Source organism: Etheostoma cragini, chromosome 13, assembly GCF_013103735.1.
Source record: "Etheostoma cragini isolate CJK2018 chromosome 13, CSU_Ecrag_1.0, whole genome shotgun sequence".
Lineage (NCBI taxonomy): Eukaryota > Metazoa > Chordata > Actinopteri > Perciformes > Percidae > Etheostoma > Etheostoma cragini.
Window position 1 is genome coordinate 20,205,783 of NC_048419.1, and position 21,818 is coordinate 20,227,600.

Sequence of the window (21,818 nt, forward strand, 5' to 3'; positions counted from 1 at the left end):
TATATCAGGAAATTATTCTACTTGTTTTATTCAATATATATTCGAGCCAGAACCCAGCACCTTTTGGAGTTGGTTTGATTTGATGTTTATACCATTCATGTATTTGTGAAGACCAATGCATGTAATTGTTGGAGTGAATGTAAAACGATATACACACAACATTAACAAAAAAATATCAAACAGCTAGCTGTATGCCTATGCCTACTTATTATTTCGTTAATTTCCTTTTCACTGCATTTGTATACATTTTTCACATAGACTTGAACGCAGCGCGGAGCTCTAAGATGACGTTGGTCTCGCTGTCTGAACGCGTCCACAAATCACCGTTACCTCATTAAATATCTGTCCAAAACACAAAGATTTAACTGTAACTACCAGTTTAAACCAAACCTCGCGATGATGACTTGACATTTCTTCGTCCTCCATTCTTGTATTTTATGTTACTCTGTTTTCTAAAATCTGTAGCCTAAATAAAAGTGGGGGAAAGCACCTAAAGTTTAGGTCCTAAACCACTTTGACTGTTAGACGGTATACACGTGTCCACACCGGAGCTCCACGTGTCCTCTCCCTGTCTTGAGTGTGTGTGTGTGTGCGCGCGTGTGTTGTAGGGCTTACTCTGTGTGTTTAACTGTGCCTTTACCAGTAGCGGAATGGGACTAAGTACATTAACTCAAGAAGCCTACTGTAGGCTACTTAAGTAGGCCTAGGCTACCAATTCAAGGTAGCCTACTTGTCCTTTGAGTATTCCCATTTTAGGATATTTTATACTTCTACTCCACTACATCTCAGAGGCAACTATTGTACTTTTTACTCCACTACATTTGTCTGACAGCTTCAGTTAGGCTACTTTAAAGTTTAAAAATGTCACACAGTCTTCCTGTCCAGTGGAAAGCATGGATCTCTAAATGTAGGGAATTTAAATTTCTATTTGTCTGATAAACAGAAGGATCGAGTGTTTTTGTGTTGAGTAAAATGCTCCTACTTCTTAAGCTAAATAAAGTCTTTCAGGCTCAGGTGGATATGCATCGTCACAAAGCTGAAAACTGTTTGGCACCAAAAGTTGACGTTTCAAATACGTGTGGTTCTCACAGGACAGCAACCCTACAAACATGATTTTATAGAAAATGATGCATTGCTGTAGATTGAACAATACATAAAGTAGTAGTACATTAATCCAGAAACATCACATATAATAGGAAAACACTGAAAGGGAACATTTTACTGCATACTGAGTAGGCTACTTATACTTTGACCACATTAAGTTTGCCTTTAACTTTTGTAAGGTTTTAAATGCTGTAGATTGCTGTAGAATGCTTTTATTTATGTAGAGTATTTTCACAGTGTAGTGTAATGATCTGAATACTGGTCTTTACAGCCACAAAGGCTCTCTGCCAGTGGTGGACGAAGTACTCAGATCTTTACCACACTGTAAAAAAAAATACAAGAAAAGTCCTGTATTCAAAACCGTACTTGTAGCCTATGAAGTACACAATATATGGCATCAAAACATTGATGTACCAGTACAACCAAATACAAATAATTAGCTTCAAAGCTTTAAAAAGTGTTTAAAGATACATTATAAAAATGAATTTAAAAAATAAACAATGAAAGCAATACAGTATATTATTGTATTAGTTACACATTATAGTATTGTAAATGTTAACTATGCACTGTATAAACTATAGTAAATTAAGCATTAAAATCTTGATGTAACAATTTTAACAGTCAAAACAGACAACTGGCCTAAAATAATACGTTTTAACCCTCCACAGTCATTCATCATGTTTCCAGCTCATGTATACTTGCAGTGATTGTGCTGATGACTCTACACGCATGAACAGAGACCGCCAGCTACAGGAAAACCAGCCTGCCTCAGGAAAAAAAACATTCATGATTCAATTTTTATTTTCCAGGAGAACAATGTTAATTTTTTGCTTTATTTATAGGCCTTTCACATGCTTTACTATATAATTTCAAAACCCTCTAAAGTCTTTAAAGTAATGGGAATTGTGTTTGTACATGCACAGTGCATTCTTACCTCTTCTTCCTTGTGGCCTCAGGTCAAGGGTCCAAACAAACTAGTGCAAAAGTGTAACTGCCTGGTCGGAAGGGCCACACTTGAAGGTTTGGTGAAAAACCTGCAGCAATAAAGCCGACTGAGACACTATGGATCCTTAAATAACTGCCAACATTTTTAGACAGTTACTCCTCAAGGTTATTCTACTCAGTTATGGTCATGAAAAGCGATGGAAAAACTTCCACACCTCCACGCAGCAGACCAGTTGCTGCGTGAAGTAGATGTTGGCAGATTATTCAACAAGCATTGTATATACATTTGTATAAATGTGAATACATTCGCATATCAACAATATCCCACACAACAAAACCCTTTGTTTCCCCGTAATCGAGATTGCCAGATTCTAATTCAAATTTTCAATAGGACTCACAGCTACTAAGAAAATGATTGCAATCGATTGGAAACCGCCTTATGACATGTCTATTCGTACACGGACCCTTTTTTAGGATGTGGCACTCAATTCAGCTCACATAAATTGAGAAATGCAGAAACAAAAATAACTTTGGACACTTGGTCCAACATTGCTGACTTCTTGAAATCCAGGCTGTAGACTCGAGCTACAGCCTTCCTGCCTCTACTTGTGCATGGTCCCTCACCTTATGTCTGTCTGTGTCTGCTGATGTGTGTTTGTGTATGTATTATTTGTAAGCTGCAGACATCACTCTTGCTGGTATGTTTTCATTATGTTCCACTCTTTCCTCGCTTTTTTTTGGTCAGGGCATAGGCTCTTATGTCTCAGCATGTTTGCAATGGCGCATCACCAAACATCAAGGCACAAAATAAAACATGGGATGAACTTAAGATGCCATGCATAGCAAAAAATTTCAACTGAATACTACAATTAGCAATAAAACATTAAGTGTCAGGTTTATCCAACACCAAAACATTTTGCAAAGAGCTGTGATCAGTATTCTGATAGTAAAAGTTTCAACATTTCTTAAACTTGTCACTACTAAATTAAAGTTATTCGAAAATTTGCGAAGTGTATCATGTTGCTGTCAAACCATGAAAGAGTTTCTTTGCAGAGGGCGTTTATAAAGACTTCAGCTCCTGCATACAACCTACAGGATTCCCCATATGTTTATGACTGAAGCCTGAAATATGCCATCAGTCAGTACCGATCATGACGTGTTTCTCACCGCATTATTATGAAGGGTGCAGCATTGGTTGCTATGCCTCTGTGTTTGAATGGCAGGTGTGTATACAGGAGAATCCAGAAACTCTAGACAAAGAAAGGAGTTTACCATTAAAGGTGCACTATGAGTTCCTGCATGGTCACTTCTGTTGACATTTCATGTAAAATTTAAACAAAACAGAGCCAGCTTGCCCCTCCCCCCAGGTTTCCATAACTGTCATGACTAACTGACCAACCCGATAACGCCGTCGCCAGTCCAGCGGATCGGTGACTCGAGTCTGTTGTGGCAGTGTGTTCTGTTCTGTCGTCCATCGGAGGGGCCGTTGACCTTTATAATGGCCGACCTGACATGCTCGGTCGAAAGGTGGGCACTGCCAGCAGTCAGACTTAAATGACCAACCTGATTGGTTGAGTACAAACCTGGAAACGAGGAGCGGCAAGAGCGCGACTAGAGTCTCTCAAAATCTGACAAAAATCTTTTAAAGTGACCTTTGTCGATCTGAAATTAAGACAGATTCAGCAACTGCATGGCCTAGTTCTCGCTTAAAATGATTTCAGAAAAACCGTTTTGGTGAGTAAAATAAATTGTATTTTGAACAAGCCACTTTGACAGTCTGGAGAAACCAGACCCCAGGACGTGTTTGTCCAATCAGCTGCTAGTTTTCATTTTTGGGCGACAATACAGACTAGCGCCGCCTGCGGTCATGTTGACGTCTTGTTGCTTTGGTGTGTTCCGAGGCACTGTTGACCAACTTTGGGAGACTGATCAGTCCAACAGCCTTTTCTGCAGAGGGTCGGCAGTCTGATTGGTGACTACCTCCCTCAACCATCTTGTCGGTGATTGGCTGGAGTGGTTTGTTGCATTTTGGTGCGCAGGCTGTGCCTCTAGTGTTTGACATTTACGATCCTGTGTTGTGTCCCAAGATGGGGCTTTTTTACCGTGTATTCAGGGGGCCGGCATCTAGCTGCTCACTGAGAGATGCCTACAATTTGAGACAAAAATGAAATCATGCTGACACCATGCAGGAACTCATTGTGCACCATCGTGTGCCATTTATGACGCCAAGAATCATTCACAAAAAACTGATGGGTGCTACTGAATTTCCACATGTATATATTAGTGTACATATATCAGTGTGTATATTTTTGTTTTGGTTGTTTTGTGTGTAAGTACAGTGTGAGCAACGATGCTCCAAAGAAAAATTCCTCACGTGTCCTCATACTTGGCAAATAAAGCTGATTCTGATAAGAAATAGAGCCTGGCCCTCATAGTTCTGGCACTCTACTTGTACAACTGATTTCTTTTTTGTTAAATGTTGTTTTGACCTTTAAGTGTATGCCTAGGGGAAGTAACACAAATCATGAACTCAAACTAACAAAAGGGAGACTAACCAGTCAGAGTACCGTAACAAGTATCTTTAATTACACAACTCCATTACACAATAGAGATATATATATATATATGGATGATGTTAAACCAAACAAACTAATAAACAGTAACCAAAACAAAAAGCTGTAAAAAAAACATCACGCTCTCCAAGGCCAAAACAAACAAAAACCCATACTATCTGAAAAAAAAAAAAAAAGGGCAACTGAGCTACAGTGTCAAACCAAAATACACAGCGCTAATCTCCCTGCCTGCCCACAAAACAGGAGAAAAAGGGGGTCAAAAAAATGTCAGAGAACCCTTCCCAGCTCCAGATACCAATTCAATCATTTTCCAAATGATATGCGCCAGCACAGCGTCGTCCGCCAACTAATCCCAGCATGACAGGAAGTTGTGGCAAGAGGAAGGGGGAGAGTTTCGGACCTGGGAGCTTTCAGGTAGCCTCTCTGATAACCGGATTGAAAACACCTGTGGACGATCAGGCACTCAAGGGGTGCTAGACCTGAAACACAAAAACAAAATGGCTCTCTTCCAAACAGAGTCCAGAGCAGCATTAGAGAACGTATGACATGCTATAAATAAACTGACCACATCATCACGAAAACTCGTGATTGAATGTTTATCCTTTGTGGTGACATTAAACGCAACCACTTTAAAACATGAACCAGGAAGAGAATACAGACCTTTGTTAATAATTTTATCTCCACTTTAACCTGAAATCGTGATTTTGTGTCCCCTGAAAATCACCAAAATGTTCTCTATAAGTGTAGGTGTAGATGTACATTTTAATTCAATCTACTGGCACCATTGTCCCGAGTCTAGGCCATAAAGTTGAAAATTAAAATGAATACTCCATTAAGTAGAATTCAGTGCAGTACAATACAAAACCCCTTTGAAAATGAGATTCTGCTAAACGCAGAAGCAGCACACCCCAAAAAATAAACAAATAAAAAATGCTTCCTAAAGGGGTGTACCTCCTCTGGCTTCTGTAAAGCCTCCGGCTGTTGCTCACGTTTCAATCACATAAACCTTAGACTTCAGTCCTCCAGGTGAGAAAAGCAAACAGTCAAATGTCAAATTCCTGCCTGAATACAATGTTTGGGTGTGGGAAACAGTGCCAGATAAAAGCTCCTATACATTTCAGTCTCTGTCTTTATAATGTTCATTGAGTTTTGTAATTCTTTGTTTAACTGAAGAAAAAAAAAAAACACAAATGCATGAGTGCATCGATCTTAGCAGCAGTATATTTAGATTGAAATCAGATGTGATGAAAAGAACAAAACGCATCCAGAACATTTATGACACCCCTCTTCAAAGCAATTTTTTTTAATTTTCTAATCACCCCATTTTGTAAAAACTGTCAGGTTACAAATACTGATGTTTTTCTATTCACATATTTCAGGGAAGGTTTTAGTTCTACTACTACTACAAAAAACAAATGTCTGAAAGTCCATTTAGTATCCAGCCATGTGTGGTTAGGTGTGGTCAGAAATGTGCTTTGTGGCACCTGTAATCACACCCAACATGGATGCCACGGGGTCCTTAAGAGCACACGTCTACATCACTGCAGCAAGGTGACAAGTCAAGCCGCTGGAGGTTGGCAAAAACCAGATTGTCAGGCGGTGTTAAAGGTGCACAATGAGTTCCTGCATGGTTTCAGCATGATTTCATTTTTGTCTCAAATCGTAGGCATCTCTCTCCTGAATACACTGTGAAAAGGCCCGGAGACAACACAAGTGTTATACAAGTCAAACAAGTAGCAGCTTTAAGTAATTATTTGAAAAAGAAACAACAATTGATGATGAAAACAATGACCACCCCCAATAAATGTATACCTGCATTAAATTTTGAAAGACTATTTTGGATAAGTGTAACATTTTCAGATGAAGTCCATTTAAAGATTGTTACAATCTTTGCAGTCATCTTGTTATTATTGTGCTAATGTTATTATTTCCAGTGTTAGAAGTCAGGTTTTGACAATAAAAAGCTGAAAATGTGTTTTGTCATGGAGTGGTGTGTTTTTGGTCCTCACATAGAAAACAAGCCATGACACATCAATGTCAGACCAGTGGTGACAATACCTTCTAGTCCCTCTGTTCTGTATCCTTCTCTTTATGTCTCTCTCTCTCTCTCGCTCTCTTTTGTCCCTGCCAGGCTACTGTTTGTCCTGCTCATAACAACATCAACACAACGTATAGCTTGCGAGACAAGGACTCAAATGTGCCATCCCACACTGGATCGGTTCTCCTCATTGATGGATCAATTTGACTGATTCTGACTGACTGAAGTCTTTGCATGACTGTACATTTATTGTAACTGTTAAGATGTGAGACTATGTGTGTAATGTGGAATGTGATGTCACCGTGGGGGTGTTGGGTGACCAGCAGGGATTAGAAAGAGTCCAGAATCTAACTCCCTTTAAAACCACGATGTGTTGTTTTTACATTTAAGTTTTTGAACGGATTAAGCAAGTTGTATTAATTTGTGAGATTTTGTTGTTTTTTTCTTTACCTTTGGACAGAAACCAATTAGCTAAGTTAGCTGTTTCCCCTGTTTTCAGTCTTTTTACTGAAATTAGCTCACCGGCTGCTGGTCGTAGGTTTATATTTAAATGACACAGGCTTGAGAGTTGTATCAGTCTTCTCCTGTAACTCTCAAGAATGGAAGTTGTATTTGCCAAAATGTTTAACTAATCCTTTAATTCAAAAGGTTAAGGGCCCATGTATTGAACAGATTTCAGACATAAAGTATTGTCTCAGTATATTGTTAGATTCACAATTAAAATTCAAAAACATGCATGTTTTCTTGACACTTTGCCAACTTGAAAAACTAAAGACATTCCTATCACTAAACTGAATAAACATTAGACCTGTATTAGTAACATGTCTCCTCAGGTGTTTAGTGACTTGGTAAAACATCTTGTTTTCCTCCCACACAACAAGTCACTTAGGTTGTGTCTACAGGTGGTCTACATCCTTGACGTTAGAAATTTAGAATTATAGAAATGGCATTAAACCAGAGCATGTTTTCCTCCCATCCCCAAATGTGGAGTAGCCAGACCCTCCTTCAGTATGCTTTGGAGGAGGGTCTGGCAAAGATAGACTAGTCTACAGAAAACTGTAAGGTTTGGGAAAACCTACTCCAAACAGACATTCTCAGTTTGGAATAGAAGTTCGTTGCTTGCAGGGACCAATTTGAAAGTGTTCTTTTGTTGGTACTTTTCAAAGCTTGCAGGAGGCTTTGACATCAGAGTTTAAAAGTCTGCTGCAGATCAAGCAATGCCTTTATAAGCTACTGTGTGTGACTGCTATAGGTTGTGAAATAAGTGAAGTAGATTTGATTAAGTTTTGCTTTAAAACCTATTTTTGTGGGAGTAGTGATTTTCTATCTTTTTATCTCTTATTCTAGACTAAACATGTAGAGTCATAGACAAATTTGACCTCTGTTATTAGCTGTATGCAAACAGAGATGACTGCGCTGTGTGGCTGTGGCAGAAGTACTTCACCAGCACAATATATTGGTGTTGGCCTGATGACAGACCACCTCACACTGTGCGTTGTGCATCCCTCTCTCTATTTCTCTGGTGCACACTCACACACACACACACACGCAGACGCGCGCACACGCACACACACACACACACACACACACCTCAAACAATCTTTGTCTGGGTTGTAGCACCCGTCACACACCCTCTGACCACATAATCTCTATACACACACACCAATCCCTTTGCATTCACAGTCACAGTCTTCTGTAGGTATTGACATGTAGACACACACACCCTCGCATGCACTTATCCTTATCCTAACCCCCTGCCCGCCCGCCCGCCTGCCCATCGAGGCCCCTCACTGTAAACAGGCTGATTTTTTCGCTCAATAGCGGCCTCCTATTCTTTGCGGCCGATGACACTGGTGACATGTAAAGCTCTCGGGTATTGTTCAGCTCTCTGGAGCTCTGTAGCAGTGTAATCACCAGTGAAATGGCAATGGACCACTGGGATGAAAACACAAGTCAGCAGCTGGTCAGCAAATCACAGCTGAAAGCCGTTAAATGGTGGATTTGCCCCGTAAGCAAGACAAGCTCGAGGGGCCTTTGTGACCCTGGTTTGTCAGAGTACAGAGTTGGAAGTATGGGCCATTTTCATAACAATTTATATCAGTTTTATTCAAGGCATCTAAACTATATATTTTGTCTTTTCACACCGCACACTGTTTGTCATCAACCGCGTGGAGGAGCTGGATCTCACTTGACAAAACCTTAAAGTTTGCAATTGATCTCAAACATGCTGTCAACCACGGTTTCAGAAAATCTCAGATAAAGTAGTTTTTAAGATTTTTTTAATTACTGAATTTAATTGAACGCCTCTATTGTCATTGTACTTAACAATACAGTGAAATTAGGAGCGCTACTCTACTGGGTGCATTCAATAAATGCAATAAATAATCTTTAAAGGACATATAAAACGGAACAAAACAGAATATTAAAGTGATTGGACATGAGGTGACCATTGAGTGGTCCCTGGTTTTATGCTGGAATTGGTTGGAAGCTGCTGAATAGAATCCTGACTTTGCTATAACAGCAGTTATCAAACTGAGTCCTTCAAAAGGAAAAACCAGAAGCAGTCTACTAAAATTGTACTAAAAGGTACAACAAATCACACATTATGGCTCCTGCTGAAAAGGTAGAAGATAAGAAAAGGAACCCTTTCTTTCTTTCCATGTGTTTAAACTTTATATAGCTAAAACTATGATGTAATGGACACAGTGAAACAGCTAATTTGTTACCATGTGGCAACTCTGCACTCCACCTAGTGGCACGTTTGGACACAGAGGTCTGGTCTGGACACATCTTCTCAGCCGAATAAAACTAATGTTACAGATATTTATTCTTTCTGTTTATGTGTTTTGTGCTATTTAAAGAGCAGAGTCTGGCTCCCCACCAGCATTAAACAGATAAAAAAGATTTTCTTTCACAATGTCACAAAAAATTACAAATCTCACAAGGATCTTGTACTTTTCATTATTACTTTTAATAACTTGTATTGCTGGAACCTATCTGATTGTCGATTTTTTTTTTTTTGTTATTTATTTTTGCACTTTTTTTTGTTTTCATTGAAACTTTTGTTGTCTACCCTTTCAGTTATTTCCCGATTTTTTATTTTATGCATGTTTTACCTTTTCTCGTTTTATTAATAATAAGAGATTAAAATTTTGTTTTATGTGGTTTTTCAATTGAAAACCAACGTCCACTTTTTAGAAGCTAGTGGGTAAATTTAAAACAAAGGGAACCCATGCAAGATGTCTCAGGTAAAGATCCTTCCAGTGAGCCCTAATTCAGAAAAATCATCTCATATTCCTGACGCGTGGAGGTCTCACCAGGTCGTTTGTGTGTTTTTAAGTTGCAGCTCACAGCCACAACTTTCAACAAAATGTATCTATTTTTGTTTGTTGGATCTGTTCCTGTTGGCTGCAACAAAGGCAGTTCTGGTTCTCGTTACATCAAACATCAAACAAAAGTCTTATTGATTTACGGCACTGCACACAGCCTTCTGAACTCTGAACTAAAAAAGGAGCTGCTATTCTGTCTCTTTTGTTGCGACAGTTTTTGACACATTTCTTGTGGTTGTGACACACTCTCACACAGTATTTCCTTCAGTGACATCAACTGTTGCAGCAGCATGCCCAGTCTTGCCAAGTATGCTCAACAAAACCATTTAAGCAATAGACGTCCTTAACACACACACACACACACACACACACACACACACACACACACACACACACACACACACACACACACACACACACACACACACACACATACAGACACACACACGTAGGTGGTGCTACTGTACCTGAAAAAGGGAGGTAATACGCCTGGTAAGCTTTAAGACATAGTGATGATGTACTCTTTAATTTGATTAGGATTAAGGGAATCCAGGTAAAGGTAAAGGTTTTGTCACATACACACACGTGGTGAAATTTCGGAGCACCCGTAGGGAATCCACACAAACATGGGGAGAACATACTCACTCCACACAGAGAACACCTGGATTCGAACCCTGATGGGGCCACAGTGCTAACCCCTGGGCTACCATACTGCAGCTGATGTCCTTGATTAGCACTATCTCAATCATGCTGATTTATTAAAATAACTCACTTAACATGTAAAATATCTGACATAGAGATACAGAGGTGATACAGTTTTGTGCTAAATAATACAGGCCTTTTGATTCACCATGAAGGTACACCAAGTTACTAGTGGTTCCCAACCTGTTTGGCCCCTTAAAAAAGGTCTTATGGTGACACTTCATGAGTTGATTAGTTGTAAGCACATAAACAGATGATGATTTCCCCTTCTAACTAAGCAATTGCAAACGGTTAAAGTATTTAAAGAGAAAAGAGATAAATATCTTGTGAGATTTAAGGAAAATAAAAATAGAAAATAAAATAGAAAATAAAATGAACTCTGAATATCAAGCTTTGACTTATAGCTTCCTCAGCTCACTTCACTAAAACTGAACTCCCAACATTATCTAAGTGAAAGCAGTATGAAACACCAGCATATTGTCGGCTATCAGGATGGGGCGTGCCAAACCTGAGACCAGCTGATAGTGCGGCTGGTTATTTTCTACATTTCCCAGAAAATAGAAACTGCTTTTTATTAACCAGATAAATGCGTAGTGTAGATGTGTAAAACAAATGCACACACACACACACACACACACACACACACAGTTAGTTAATTGTAGCTTGGAAAAATAACTGACAGCAAAATCCGGTAAAAGTGAAATTCTCAGTGTCTTGTTGACACTTGTCCTATTAGGCCTACTACTGATTATCCTACAAGAACCTATACTTAGAGGAATATGAACTATCAACACACACAACACTATACCTCCATCTAGTGGTCACAATTACAAATGAGTAGGCTACCTCTCAAGGGAACGTGTTTGTGCCATAGAGAGTTAAAGAACGTTTGTACTAAAGAAACGTTTTTGTTGGCACAGTCATTCCAAACTTCGTTAAATGATGTGTTGGTTTTTATTTTTGTCGTACGCATAAACAGAGATACACATATCTACATTCTAATTAAGTTCTTTTTCAGATAGTCAAGGAGACTCTTCAATTCGGCACACATACATATCATTCACCAACAAGCTCCTATCGATAGAACATTCAAGCTTTTACAATAGGTTGGCCTTACCCCACACTGGGAGTGTTGAATTTGGTGATGAAAGCAAAGATCCTTCCAAACCATCTCTGTTTTAAGTAAGATTTTTTTTAATTGACATCCATGACTACATGCACATATGACGAATTGAAGAGAGTCATGGACAATGACCGGCACCCACTTCACATCGCATTCATAAAACAGAGGAGCATGTTCGGGGGCAGACTTCTGTCACTGACATGCTCAACAAACAGGTCGAGGAGGTCCTTTGTTTCCAGGGTCTCTCTCAGCACCCCAAATCACACACACACACACACACACCATCAAATCACTTGTCTGCTGTACAACTTCCTTATTGGCTGTGTTAGCCCTCATACATAACCTGGACTGTCATAACATTTTATTCCCTGTTACATTATGTCATTATTCCTATTCAGTCAGTCAGTTTATGGGTTATTATGTTTACTTTTTTATAGTCATAGTCAATGTTTTATCATGCTCTACTGCACTGTTCAGTCCCTGCAGTGTTCACTTTTTTCACATTTGCGCTGTCATCAATGCACACAGTCTACCAAAGTATCTCACCTTACCGTGGTCATTGCATATCTATGAGTGATTTTCAATTTTCAATTTTAATTGTACTCTTAGGCATATGTGATATATTTGTCTGTTGTGTTATGATTGTTTTGCTACTGAATGTACAAAATTTCCTTAGGGTTAATAATCTATCTATCTATCTATCTATCTATCTATCTATCTATCTATCTATCTATCTATCTATCTATCTATCTATCTATCTATCTATCTATCTATCTATTCGGTCATATTACATCATATAGCCTCCTCCTGCATGAGATGTCCGGTAAAAATGAATTAAATTGCAAAATGTATGGACGGTGTGTGTTGTGGGGCTGTGAACGCAAATTGGAGATTATCCGCCTTTTTTGCCTTAAAATGCATCTGATTGGTTTACCCTGTTATTCTCACCCCGTAGCCCTGACCACTCCGCACTCCTCATGCCTTAACCCCTACGTCGACACGTCTAGCAGATCTACAGAACATTTACCGAGTAATGGTATTGAATAGAATAGTCACAACCACCTTTTCAGTAGGCTACTTCTTTAACACTTTTCTTTTTTTACTTTAGCCTATACTTTAAAAACTGTTGAAACCGGATTGCACTGACGCCCTGAGGTAAATCATAAATCATAACAGCCCATGGTTTTAACCTTAAGGTATTTGCCTTCATTTCCCACACAATGGGTGGAGTCTCCCTTTGATGGGTGGTGTCCGTTTAGAAACACTCACTTCTTTCGATTCATCACGGTTATATTTCCTGCAGTGATTCTACTATTGAGAGCCTCCTGTCTTCTGACTGAACGTCTGAAATGGCATTAAATGGTAAAGTCGCAGTAGTGACTGGAGCAGCGGCGGGGATAGGAAAAGCTATAACTGAGATCCTCCTGAAGAATGGTGCCAAGGTAACGTCTGTTTGTGTGCTGTTACGGGGAGAAAGGTCACTTCAGTAGCCCGCACGGGCCGTTTGGCATATTGTTAAATGACAACATCATCTTCCAACTTTTAATCCGTGATGCATTGTTAAGTTAAAGAAAACTCCTTATGGAGTCATTTTGGTCTGGAATTGAGTCTTTGATGTATAAACTTATATATATATATATATATATATATATATATATATATATATATATATATATATATATATATATATATATATATATATATCAAGACTTCATCTTGATATATGCTACTACAACAAAAAATGCATCTTTCCATTTAAGATGAGCTTCATGCTGCAAATGTCTGCTGCTTGGTACTACACCAGTGTACTGTGTTGTGTATATAGAGTACCAGCTGTTCCATCTGTTTTACCATTTCCCCTTCAAATTTGAGCAGAAAGCTTGCTTTCCCAACTGGAGGAGTGGGGTTTGAAAGAGTTGGGAATTCAGGATGCAGAGGGAATTTGAAACTGCTTTGTTGTCCATTGTTTTAATGTGCTCTCAGGTCTTCCTTTTGAGCATGTGGATAGCATTTACTAAAGGTGAGAGATCTACCATCTTCATATGAGTAAGGGTGTAGATATGTTTTTGAGGTGTATATGTCAAGATACAGTCTTTATAGATCACCAGAGGCGAAATTCAGGTGTTGCAGTAGCCAGAAAGCCCTAAATAACTACAGATAGAGAAGAAAATAAAGAAAATAGATATTAGATGAGAATCAAATTGTACTTGCACAATTAACTTCAAAATTACCACAGCACCACAAACAACAGTCACCAATATGATCATAAAGTCAAATCAAGACACAGCTGTTCGAACAAAAATACTGAACAGTTTAACTAGGGCTGAAAACAATGAGTATTTCCATTGTTTAATCATCTGTTGAGTATTTTATAGATTAATCGATTAGTTGTTTGGTTTTTAAAAGCCAGAAAATGGTTTTAAAAAAAAGCACAACATAACTCCTCAATTTCCTTTTTTTTCCCACAACTAAAATGCATTTAGTTTTCTGTCATAGAAGAGTGGAGAAACTAGAAAATATTCGAATTTAGGAAGCTGGAATCAGACAGTGCTTACTTTATTTCATAAAAACGATATAAACCGATTAACCAATTATCAAAATAGTGATGATTAATTTAAAAGTTGACTAATCCATTCTTCGTTGCAGTTTGTTAGGTTCATAGCCTCAAGTAAAAACTCACAGACACAGAATTGCTTTTTTCTTTGCTAAGGGCAATAAACACTGAAAAAACATTCAGCAGTCTCCCAAAACACTCATCCCCTGCTCTGCCGTTTTATCGAGTGGGTTTGAACAGAAAGTTGATTTCCATAAATGGGTGTGGTATATAGTTGTTTTACAGAAATATGGGTATGTATTTCATATTCTTTGCTTTACCATTGGTTGAGCTGTAGCTGGGTGTATCAGACAAGTTTAGGGTTTAACATAGTTCACCAAAGTTAAGTAAAGAAACAACATGCTCTTTTCACACAGTCACAGCTGCAAGTTTATCTTATCTTACTCTGCTAGCCCGACACTCTTGTGTCTAGCTTCCCTCGTCTCAAAGCTTTTCTTCATTTCTCAAGGCTTCAAACATTTACGTGACAAATACTTCACAATATGATTTTGTTGGGTTCCCACACAGTTCTAATTTTTACCTTCACGTAGGTAGGATTAATACCCAGACTGTTGTATTAGACTGCATCAGTTTTAGCTAGGTGTTCCAAATAAACCGGAGTGTGTGTGTGTGTGTGTGTGTGTGTGTGTGTGTGTGTGTGTGTGTGTGTGTGATGGTCCTTCACGTGTACAGGTAGCCCTCCTGGATGTGAATGAGACTGCAAGGACGAGTTTGAAGGAAACTCTGGACAAACAGTACGGAGAGGAGAGGACGTTGTTCCTGAACTGTAATGTTGAGTCAGAGGAGCAGCTCAAAGGTAACAGAGACAGACAAACAGAGACAGACAAACAAAGACAGTCAGACGGACAAACAGAGAGAGCCATAGACAGACAGACAGACAGACAGACATAAGAAACACACAGGATGGAAGTGGGGGAGGTATTGAAGAGAGGAAAACAGCTGCGGTCAGATATATATTTAAATAAACATGCCTAGAAACACATGAAGCTAATCAATCCCACCAGGACCTTGTTTGTCAGATACCAGAAAGCTCACAAACTCAGGGACATTTTGTCTTCAAATAAACCAGCTGGAATTTAATCCAAGGTCAAAAGCCACACCCCCAGGTTAGTTTGAGTTATGTTGTTACAGGTAAATATATTTAAGAGTGTGAGCAAATAATCTAAGACTTCATCTGATCATGTCAACCACAGGGAAAAGAAAAACCTGCAGGCCTTAACTTACTAATAATGAAGGTGAGGTTGTTGGTTTACGGTGGGTTGTTGTGTACGCTCAGATTCAGAAGGCTCAGTTCTACTTTGCCTGGGAAGGTGTGAATATTGCAAAAATCACACAAAATTGCAACCCATTTTAAAGCATGCAAAGATTATAGAGTAACTTTGTTGTACATTTATTTGGTTTCATGTCATGTGATCAGAATGTTGCCTTTTTTTGTTGAATACACTGCAAGCACAAACGACAAAAAACTGGAACTTGACGATAAAAAATGGCGTCAGTTATTGCAAAAGATATTTACTATAAGTCCCAAATAACTTGAATTGCATAAAATGAATTGGTCTACATTTAGAAACAAGTGATTATAATGAATATTCATATTTTTGTGCATCTAATGATTATTTTTCATTATCAATAAGCCTAGAAATCATTTTCTCTATTAATTATTTGCTCAATAAAATATCTCATTCTGTCCAACAAGGAAATCTCAGGCAGTCGACTAATCAATAAGCTGGCTAATTGATGCAGCTCTAACGTGAAGGATGCTACATAGTAGGCCAAATAAGGCAAAGGAACTCTGGTCGTGAAATTAAAAAAAGTTAACCGTTTCTTTTTCTGCTTTCAAGCTGCCTTTCAGAAAACTGTGGAAAACTTCAGAGGATTTGACATCCTGTGCAACAATGCTGGCATCTTGAATGAGACCACATGGAAGAAAATGGTCTCCATAAACCTGGTAAGAAGAGAGTAACAGACTGCATCTGGTTAAGATTACGCCCATTACTTTGTACCCAGTTGCACCACTCCCACACGGGAAATGACACAACAACACAATAATTGCAGTGTTTCATGAGTCATTGTTTTTACCACCGCCAACAGAAACATTTACATGTTGTTGTTTTTCAGCAGTTAAGACAAGGGAAGCAAGGATTTGGCAAAAGTTTAAATTTAGCAACTTTTACAGTCAGCTTCATCTGTTTCATTTCACAACTTTTGGCACACAAAGGAAACACTAAAGTATTCATGGACAGATAAAAAGCCATTTCTGATGTCAACACCAAAATCTATGTATCCTGTGGTGTAGATGGGTGTTATCAGCGGCACTTACCTGGCTCTGGAGCACATGAGCAAGTTGAGTGGAGGTCGGGGAGGGGTCATCGTCAACACCGCATCCATGGCAGGTAAGGCCCACAATGTACTGCATAATGTGTTTGTTTGTCCAACTAAAGAAAACTTATGGAAAAAATAAGTGGTACAGAGAGTTAATAGTTTCTTTACCATGGGAAAGGTATTTAATGATGACATTATTTGGAAGGTTGTACAGACAATTGTAGTTATGATTATATTATGAGTTTATGCTCTTGTTTGTAGAACAATAAAACCAGCAACTCTTTTCGTTGACTTTTCATTTAGTATGCAGACACGGGAAATTCACAGAACTCTATATCCAGTCTGTGCCATGTCAGGGGCATACATCTTCAGAATTGGCACTAAAAAATCAGATGCAAAATAAAATCTGCACAGAACAGAAACATATACTTCTTTATTTAAATAACACGCATGTATGATGCAGATACACATTATTTGGTTTGCGAAAATTGTAAGAGCCTGTTGGCATATGGAGGAGATACATTCAATATAGCTAAATGTAATGTACTTTATATTTTTGCCCAAGTTTCTACATCTGGGCATGAACATAAGAGACAACTATATAGACAACATTATAAGTATAGTGTGTATCCCTATTAGTCAGTCATAAAGCCAAATATTGACTTGATATCACCCCCATCCTGCAGGTCTCGGTCCTCTACTAAGCTGTCCTGTCTACACAGCCACTAAGCACGGAGTGATCGGCTTCACTCGAGCCATGGCGGTAAGACTGGATTTCCAAAAGAAATTCCAGGAAGATCAAGAAAATGTGTAGCTACAAGAAGTCAATTACTTTTTTTACAGACAAAGTGTTGAAAACACGTACGTAGGTGTGGGAATCATTGCAAATTTTTTCCTTTAGTGCCTCTGACATGTGAAGCTTAAGTGTGTGGGTGTGTGTGCGCGTGTGGTTGTTTTTGTGTGTTTTACTAGGCTGCCTCTACCGCGTCAGGTTACGGGGTCCGGTTCAACGCCTGTTGCCCAGGTTTCGTCCAAACCGACCTTTTTACCGAGATCCCATCCAAACTGGGACAATTCTCCCACCTGGCTGATGCAACTAAACAATTAGCAGATAAGATGGGGATTTTAACGTGAGTCTTTGCTTGTGTCAAGTACCAAGCCTCACAATAATTAACATTTTGTTTTACACTCCATTAAATCCAGCAGTTTGTTCTGCAGCTGGTTAACCTGAGGTGCTGCAACTTTGACTTCCACTCAGTATAAAACTAATTCCATCCTTTTTAGACCCCTCTGTGACATTATTTTATACACGTTAAAGTTATTTATTGTGACCATGTGTGATACCGTGTATTACATATTCATTGAAGTCACTGTACCTTTTGACTGTATTTCAGTGTGCCTGAGGTAGCAGAGTCCGTCCTGGAGCTGGTGACAGATGAGACAAAGAATGGGGAAGCCTTCATGATTTTCCGTCAAGGAAAGCAATACGTGACTTTTCCTTCATTCTCCTCATAGCTCTGTGCAATTACAAACCACAACAAACCTCATACAGAATGAGGTCTCGTAATCCAAACTGCAGTCTTTATCAGTGCCTCAATGTACAAAATTAAAAAACATGCCTCAAGTGCCTTTGTGTACAGTAAACAAGGAATATGCAGCTCAAATGTCTTAATAAGTCGCCAATACAATGTGGACATGAGGTCTTAAAGGTATAAGGTTCTTTCCTTCAATTTGCTAATAGTTTAGTATATCCATTTTATTCTAGGGCCCAAGGTTGCATTAAAATGCATTGAAAACAATATTCATACAGGTAATAACAGTGAAACAGTTTAAATAATGCTGACATACACTACCGGTCAAAAGTTTGGGGTCACTTACAAATTTCCATTCCACTCCATTATAGACAGGATACCAGCTGATCTGGGTGGGGGGCTGATCTTTAATGCAATATCTACATTTCCCATTATCAGCAACCATTCATCCAATGTTCCAAAGGCACATTTTGTTTACTAATCTGATATTATTTTAAAAAACTAACTAAGAAAACATTAAACAACCCTTTTGCAATTATGTAAGCACATAATGTAATCTAGAAACTGCTGCCCTGGTTAAAAAAAACAAGGCAACTGATCTCAGCTGGGATTCTGTCTATAATGGAGTCCAATGGGAATTTGTGAGTGACCCCAAGCTTTTGACCGGTAGTGTATAATAATAGATTAACGACAACACATGTGCAATAGTGTGTCCTTAAACTTTTTAACATGCCTGAGTTCAATGTGGGTATTTTAAAGATTTCTGTGACCTGATTTAAAATCCATGTAACTTCATGTATTGACCATTTGGAGTCACTATTTAACTGATGACTGAAACCATTTAAAGGTTCAGTTCATCCAAATGACCCTACAACTTCATTTTTTCCCCCACTTAGCTCTATGTGTAATTCTTGCTCATTTTTAATTCATCATATCATGTTATTCTAGTTTGTCAAAAATAAATGCGCTATTGCCTAATGCTGTGGTTTTGTTCAAATGTTTCTTTCTGCAGTACAAATAAAAACGTGTGGTGGAACATGTATTAAAATCAAATACCACATTGTAAAAATCCTTTCAAATAAAGGTCATGCATTTACAATGGTACTTAAGTAAACGTATAAAAGTATTGGCAACTAAATGTACTTGTGTATTTCTAACAGTGTTATTGGATAATATGTTTTTGATGTATTAATACATAAAGCTGTACTTTTATGTAGTAGCTGATAGAGGTGGTGCTAATTTTAAATACTTCCTATACTCCTGGGCAGTTTAATCTACAATAATGCATCATAAACTGGTCACATAGGAAATTACCCAACTATAGCTGTTACAAAATAAAGTAGGGTGATAGATAGCTCCAAAGCAATAATTTGCACAAAGATAAGTGGTTGTGTCAGCAAGGTAGATAAGGAGAAATAAATAAAACTTTTTAGCCAAATAACCACAAACTCACTACAATATAGACATAATATACAGTATGTACTGTATATCAAATAATTATTATTACTCAGGTAGCCTGTATTTGAAGTAAATAAAGTGGCTTGCCTTGGGCCATATTGCATGTTTAATTATTATAGTGAGACAAGTACTAAAAACAGAGCAAATTATTGAGATTTTGTATGTGACCTAATTTCATCTCTATAAATACTTCTTTTTCGGTTGCAATAGAGGTTGACCGGGCCCTGCAGACGCGTCAGGAGAACAGCTGAATGTTGCAATGATTCCAAGGCATATTTAGCCAGTCTGTGCTCCAAGGCGCGGACTAGTCAGTAAATACATAAAATACACACACATCACTAACTTTTATTTTAAATTACCTTTTTGTTAGCGAACATTTGTTTTTGTACTTCTGTAGGAGTTGAACAGCTGCCTATATCAGTCTTTCACACAGAAGTCGTGGGTCATTAATAACTTAAAATTACTTTATTTCATTTAATGTTTTGAAATATGTTATAGGCCTACGTGTAATAATTGTTGTGAATTCACACATAGTAGCCTATAATATACTGTATATAGTATATACTGTATATATATGAAATATCAGCTCAGAGCTGCAGATATTTTTTGCAGTGTGGAGCTCAGCTGTCCTCTTTCAGCTTTGTTGAAGTGAAAGTCCGATGTTCAGAAAAAGGAAGCAGCCAACGCCACTGCCAACCATACAGTCTATGCTGCTAACAGGAAATCAGGCAGCAACCGCTGTCATCTGCACAACTCATGTTGGTCTCATGTTTACCATAAAACATGCAAGCCACATCTGAAGTAATAGGTCATGGTGAAGGCGTAATAGTTGAAGTAACATTTCCCTCAGTTATTCCTAAAATGTGGTGTGTATTTTGTCACTACAAAATAGTTCATTCCTGCCAGGGAAGAGGTAAATAATAAAAATAAAAGGTGAAATAGCTAATGAAAAAAAGCAGTTTAGCTACTTCATTCAAAATCTTAGAACAAAATATTCATGACAAATATTTTTTTTTGCTTGATAGAATGTAGGCCTGTTAATGCATCACTTGGGTTTACTGTTATAAGTTATTTTTATACTACACCCTACATTGCGTAACATTTTGTTATGCACCGCTTTAGTTTCAAAATGCAGTTCGCCTGGCCTGGGCTTGTTCAATCTCAAAACAGGTTGCACCGTTTTGCCACGGTTCCTGGGTTCTCATCCACGTGTTGAACCAAATGCTCCATCGGGATGGTGTGAAACTGTGTGTATCTTTGAGATATGTTCTCTTGTTATGTGGGTCTCTCCTTTATTGGCTGTGTCAGAGGTGATACCCAATCAGCAAAGATGTCTTTTAGTTAAAAAAACGTCTTGCAAAATTGTCTGGGCTGAACCTGGCCCGTTTACCACTGTTTTAAAACAATTGTAGACTTGTATTTGTCATGACTACATTACGCATGATCAGAAACAAGCAAGTCAACAACATAAACTGTTAATATTAACGGCCAAAGCATCCGGTTCGACAAAGTACTGCAAATGCGGAAATGCCGTAAACCTGCATTATGTCTGAATTCCAACAGGGGGCGACACGTGTGGTTGCATAATTCAGGACGGTTTCTGTAGAAGTCTATGAGAAAGTGAACCACTTCTCACTTGATTTATTACCTCAGGAGACAGTTTCATGATGAGTTTATGGTCTCAATCACTAGTTTTACGTCTTCTGCAACACAGAATGTTGCTAGTTCTTTAAATAACGGTCTCGTGGATTTTAAAACTGACGATAAAGCAGTGGGGGTTTTAGCGCGTGGGTATGATATAAATGACAGTTTGCGACCTGTCTTATATGTAATATAACTGTGGGACAAAGATTTATTTAAAACATAGAAAAGCTAAATCTTACCTCAAATTATGTAGGCTAGCTTTCAGCAGCAGTTACATCCAGATTTTCAGTAAAAGTGTGTAACACAGAGTGTTAGCAGCGTTGCCAGCTCTCAGCCAACGTCACAGTTAAAGTCACAGCTCGCCCCTTCTGTCTTGCAGCCTTTTAATTAACGATTCTCTCACCAACGACTTTCTCTTCTTAGCTGCCTCCGTG

At 38.4% G+C, this 21,818-nt stretch overlaps 1 protein-coding gene across 1 annotated transcript; it reads left to right on the forward strand.

Annotated features, from left to right (window-relative positions):
• The first annotated feature begins 13,054 nt into the window (after positions 1-13,054).
• Positions 13,055-18,357, forward strand: zgc:56585 (uncharacterized protein LOC393297 homolog). Its single transcript, XM_034890600.1, has 7 exons — positions 13,055-13,256; positions 15,101-15,224; positions 16,270-16,376; positions 16,725-16,821; positions 17,437-17,513; positions 17,723-17,880; positions 18,145-18,357. The coding sequence occupies exons 1-7, from the start codon at positions 13,164-13,166 to the stop codon at positions 18,263-18,265; spliced, it is 777 nt and encodes a 258-aa protein (XP_034746491.1). The 5' UTR covers positions 13,055-13,163; the 3' UTR covers positions 18,266-18,357.
• Positions 18,358-21,818: the final 3,461 nt, after the last annotated feature.

Bases quoted from the DNA above. Each gene is read 5' to 3' on its own strand.
- zgc:56585 (XM_034890600.1), top strand. From the start codon at position 13,164: ATGGCATTAAATGGTAAAGTCGCAGTAGTGACTGGAGCAGCGGCGGGG. The intron at 16,377-16,724 runs GTAAGAAGAGAG...CCTGTGGTGTAG, and splicing joins AAATGGTCTCCATAAACCTG to ATGGGTGTTATCAGCGGCAC. The intron at 17,514-17,722 runs GTAAGACTGGAT...GTGTTTTACTAG, and splicing joins GCTTCACTCGAGCCATGGCG to GCTGCCTCTACCGCGTCAGG.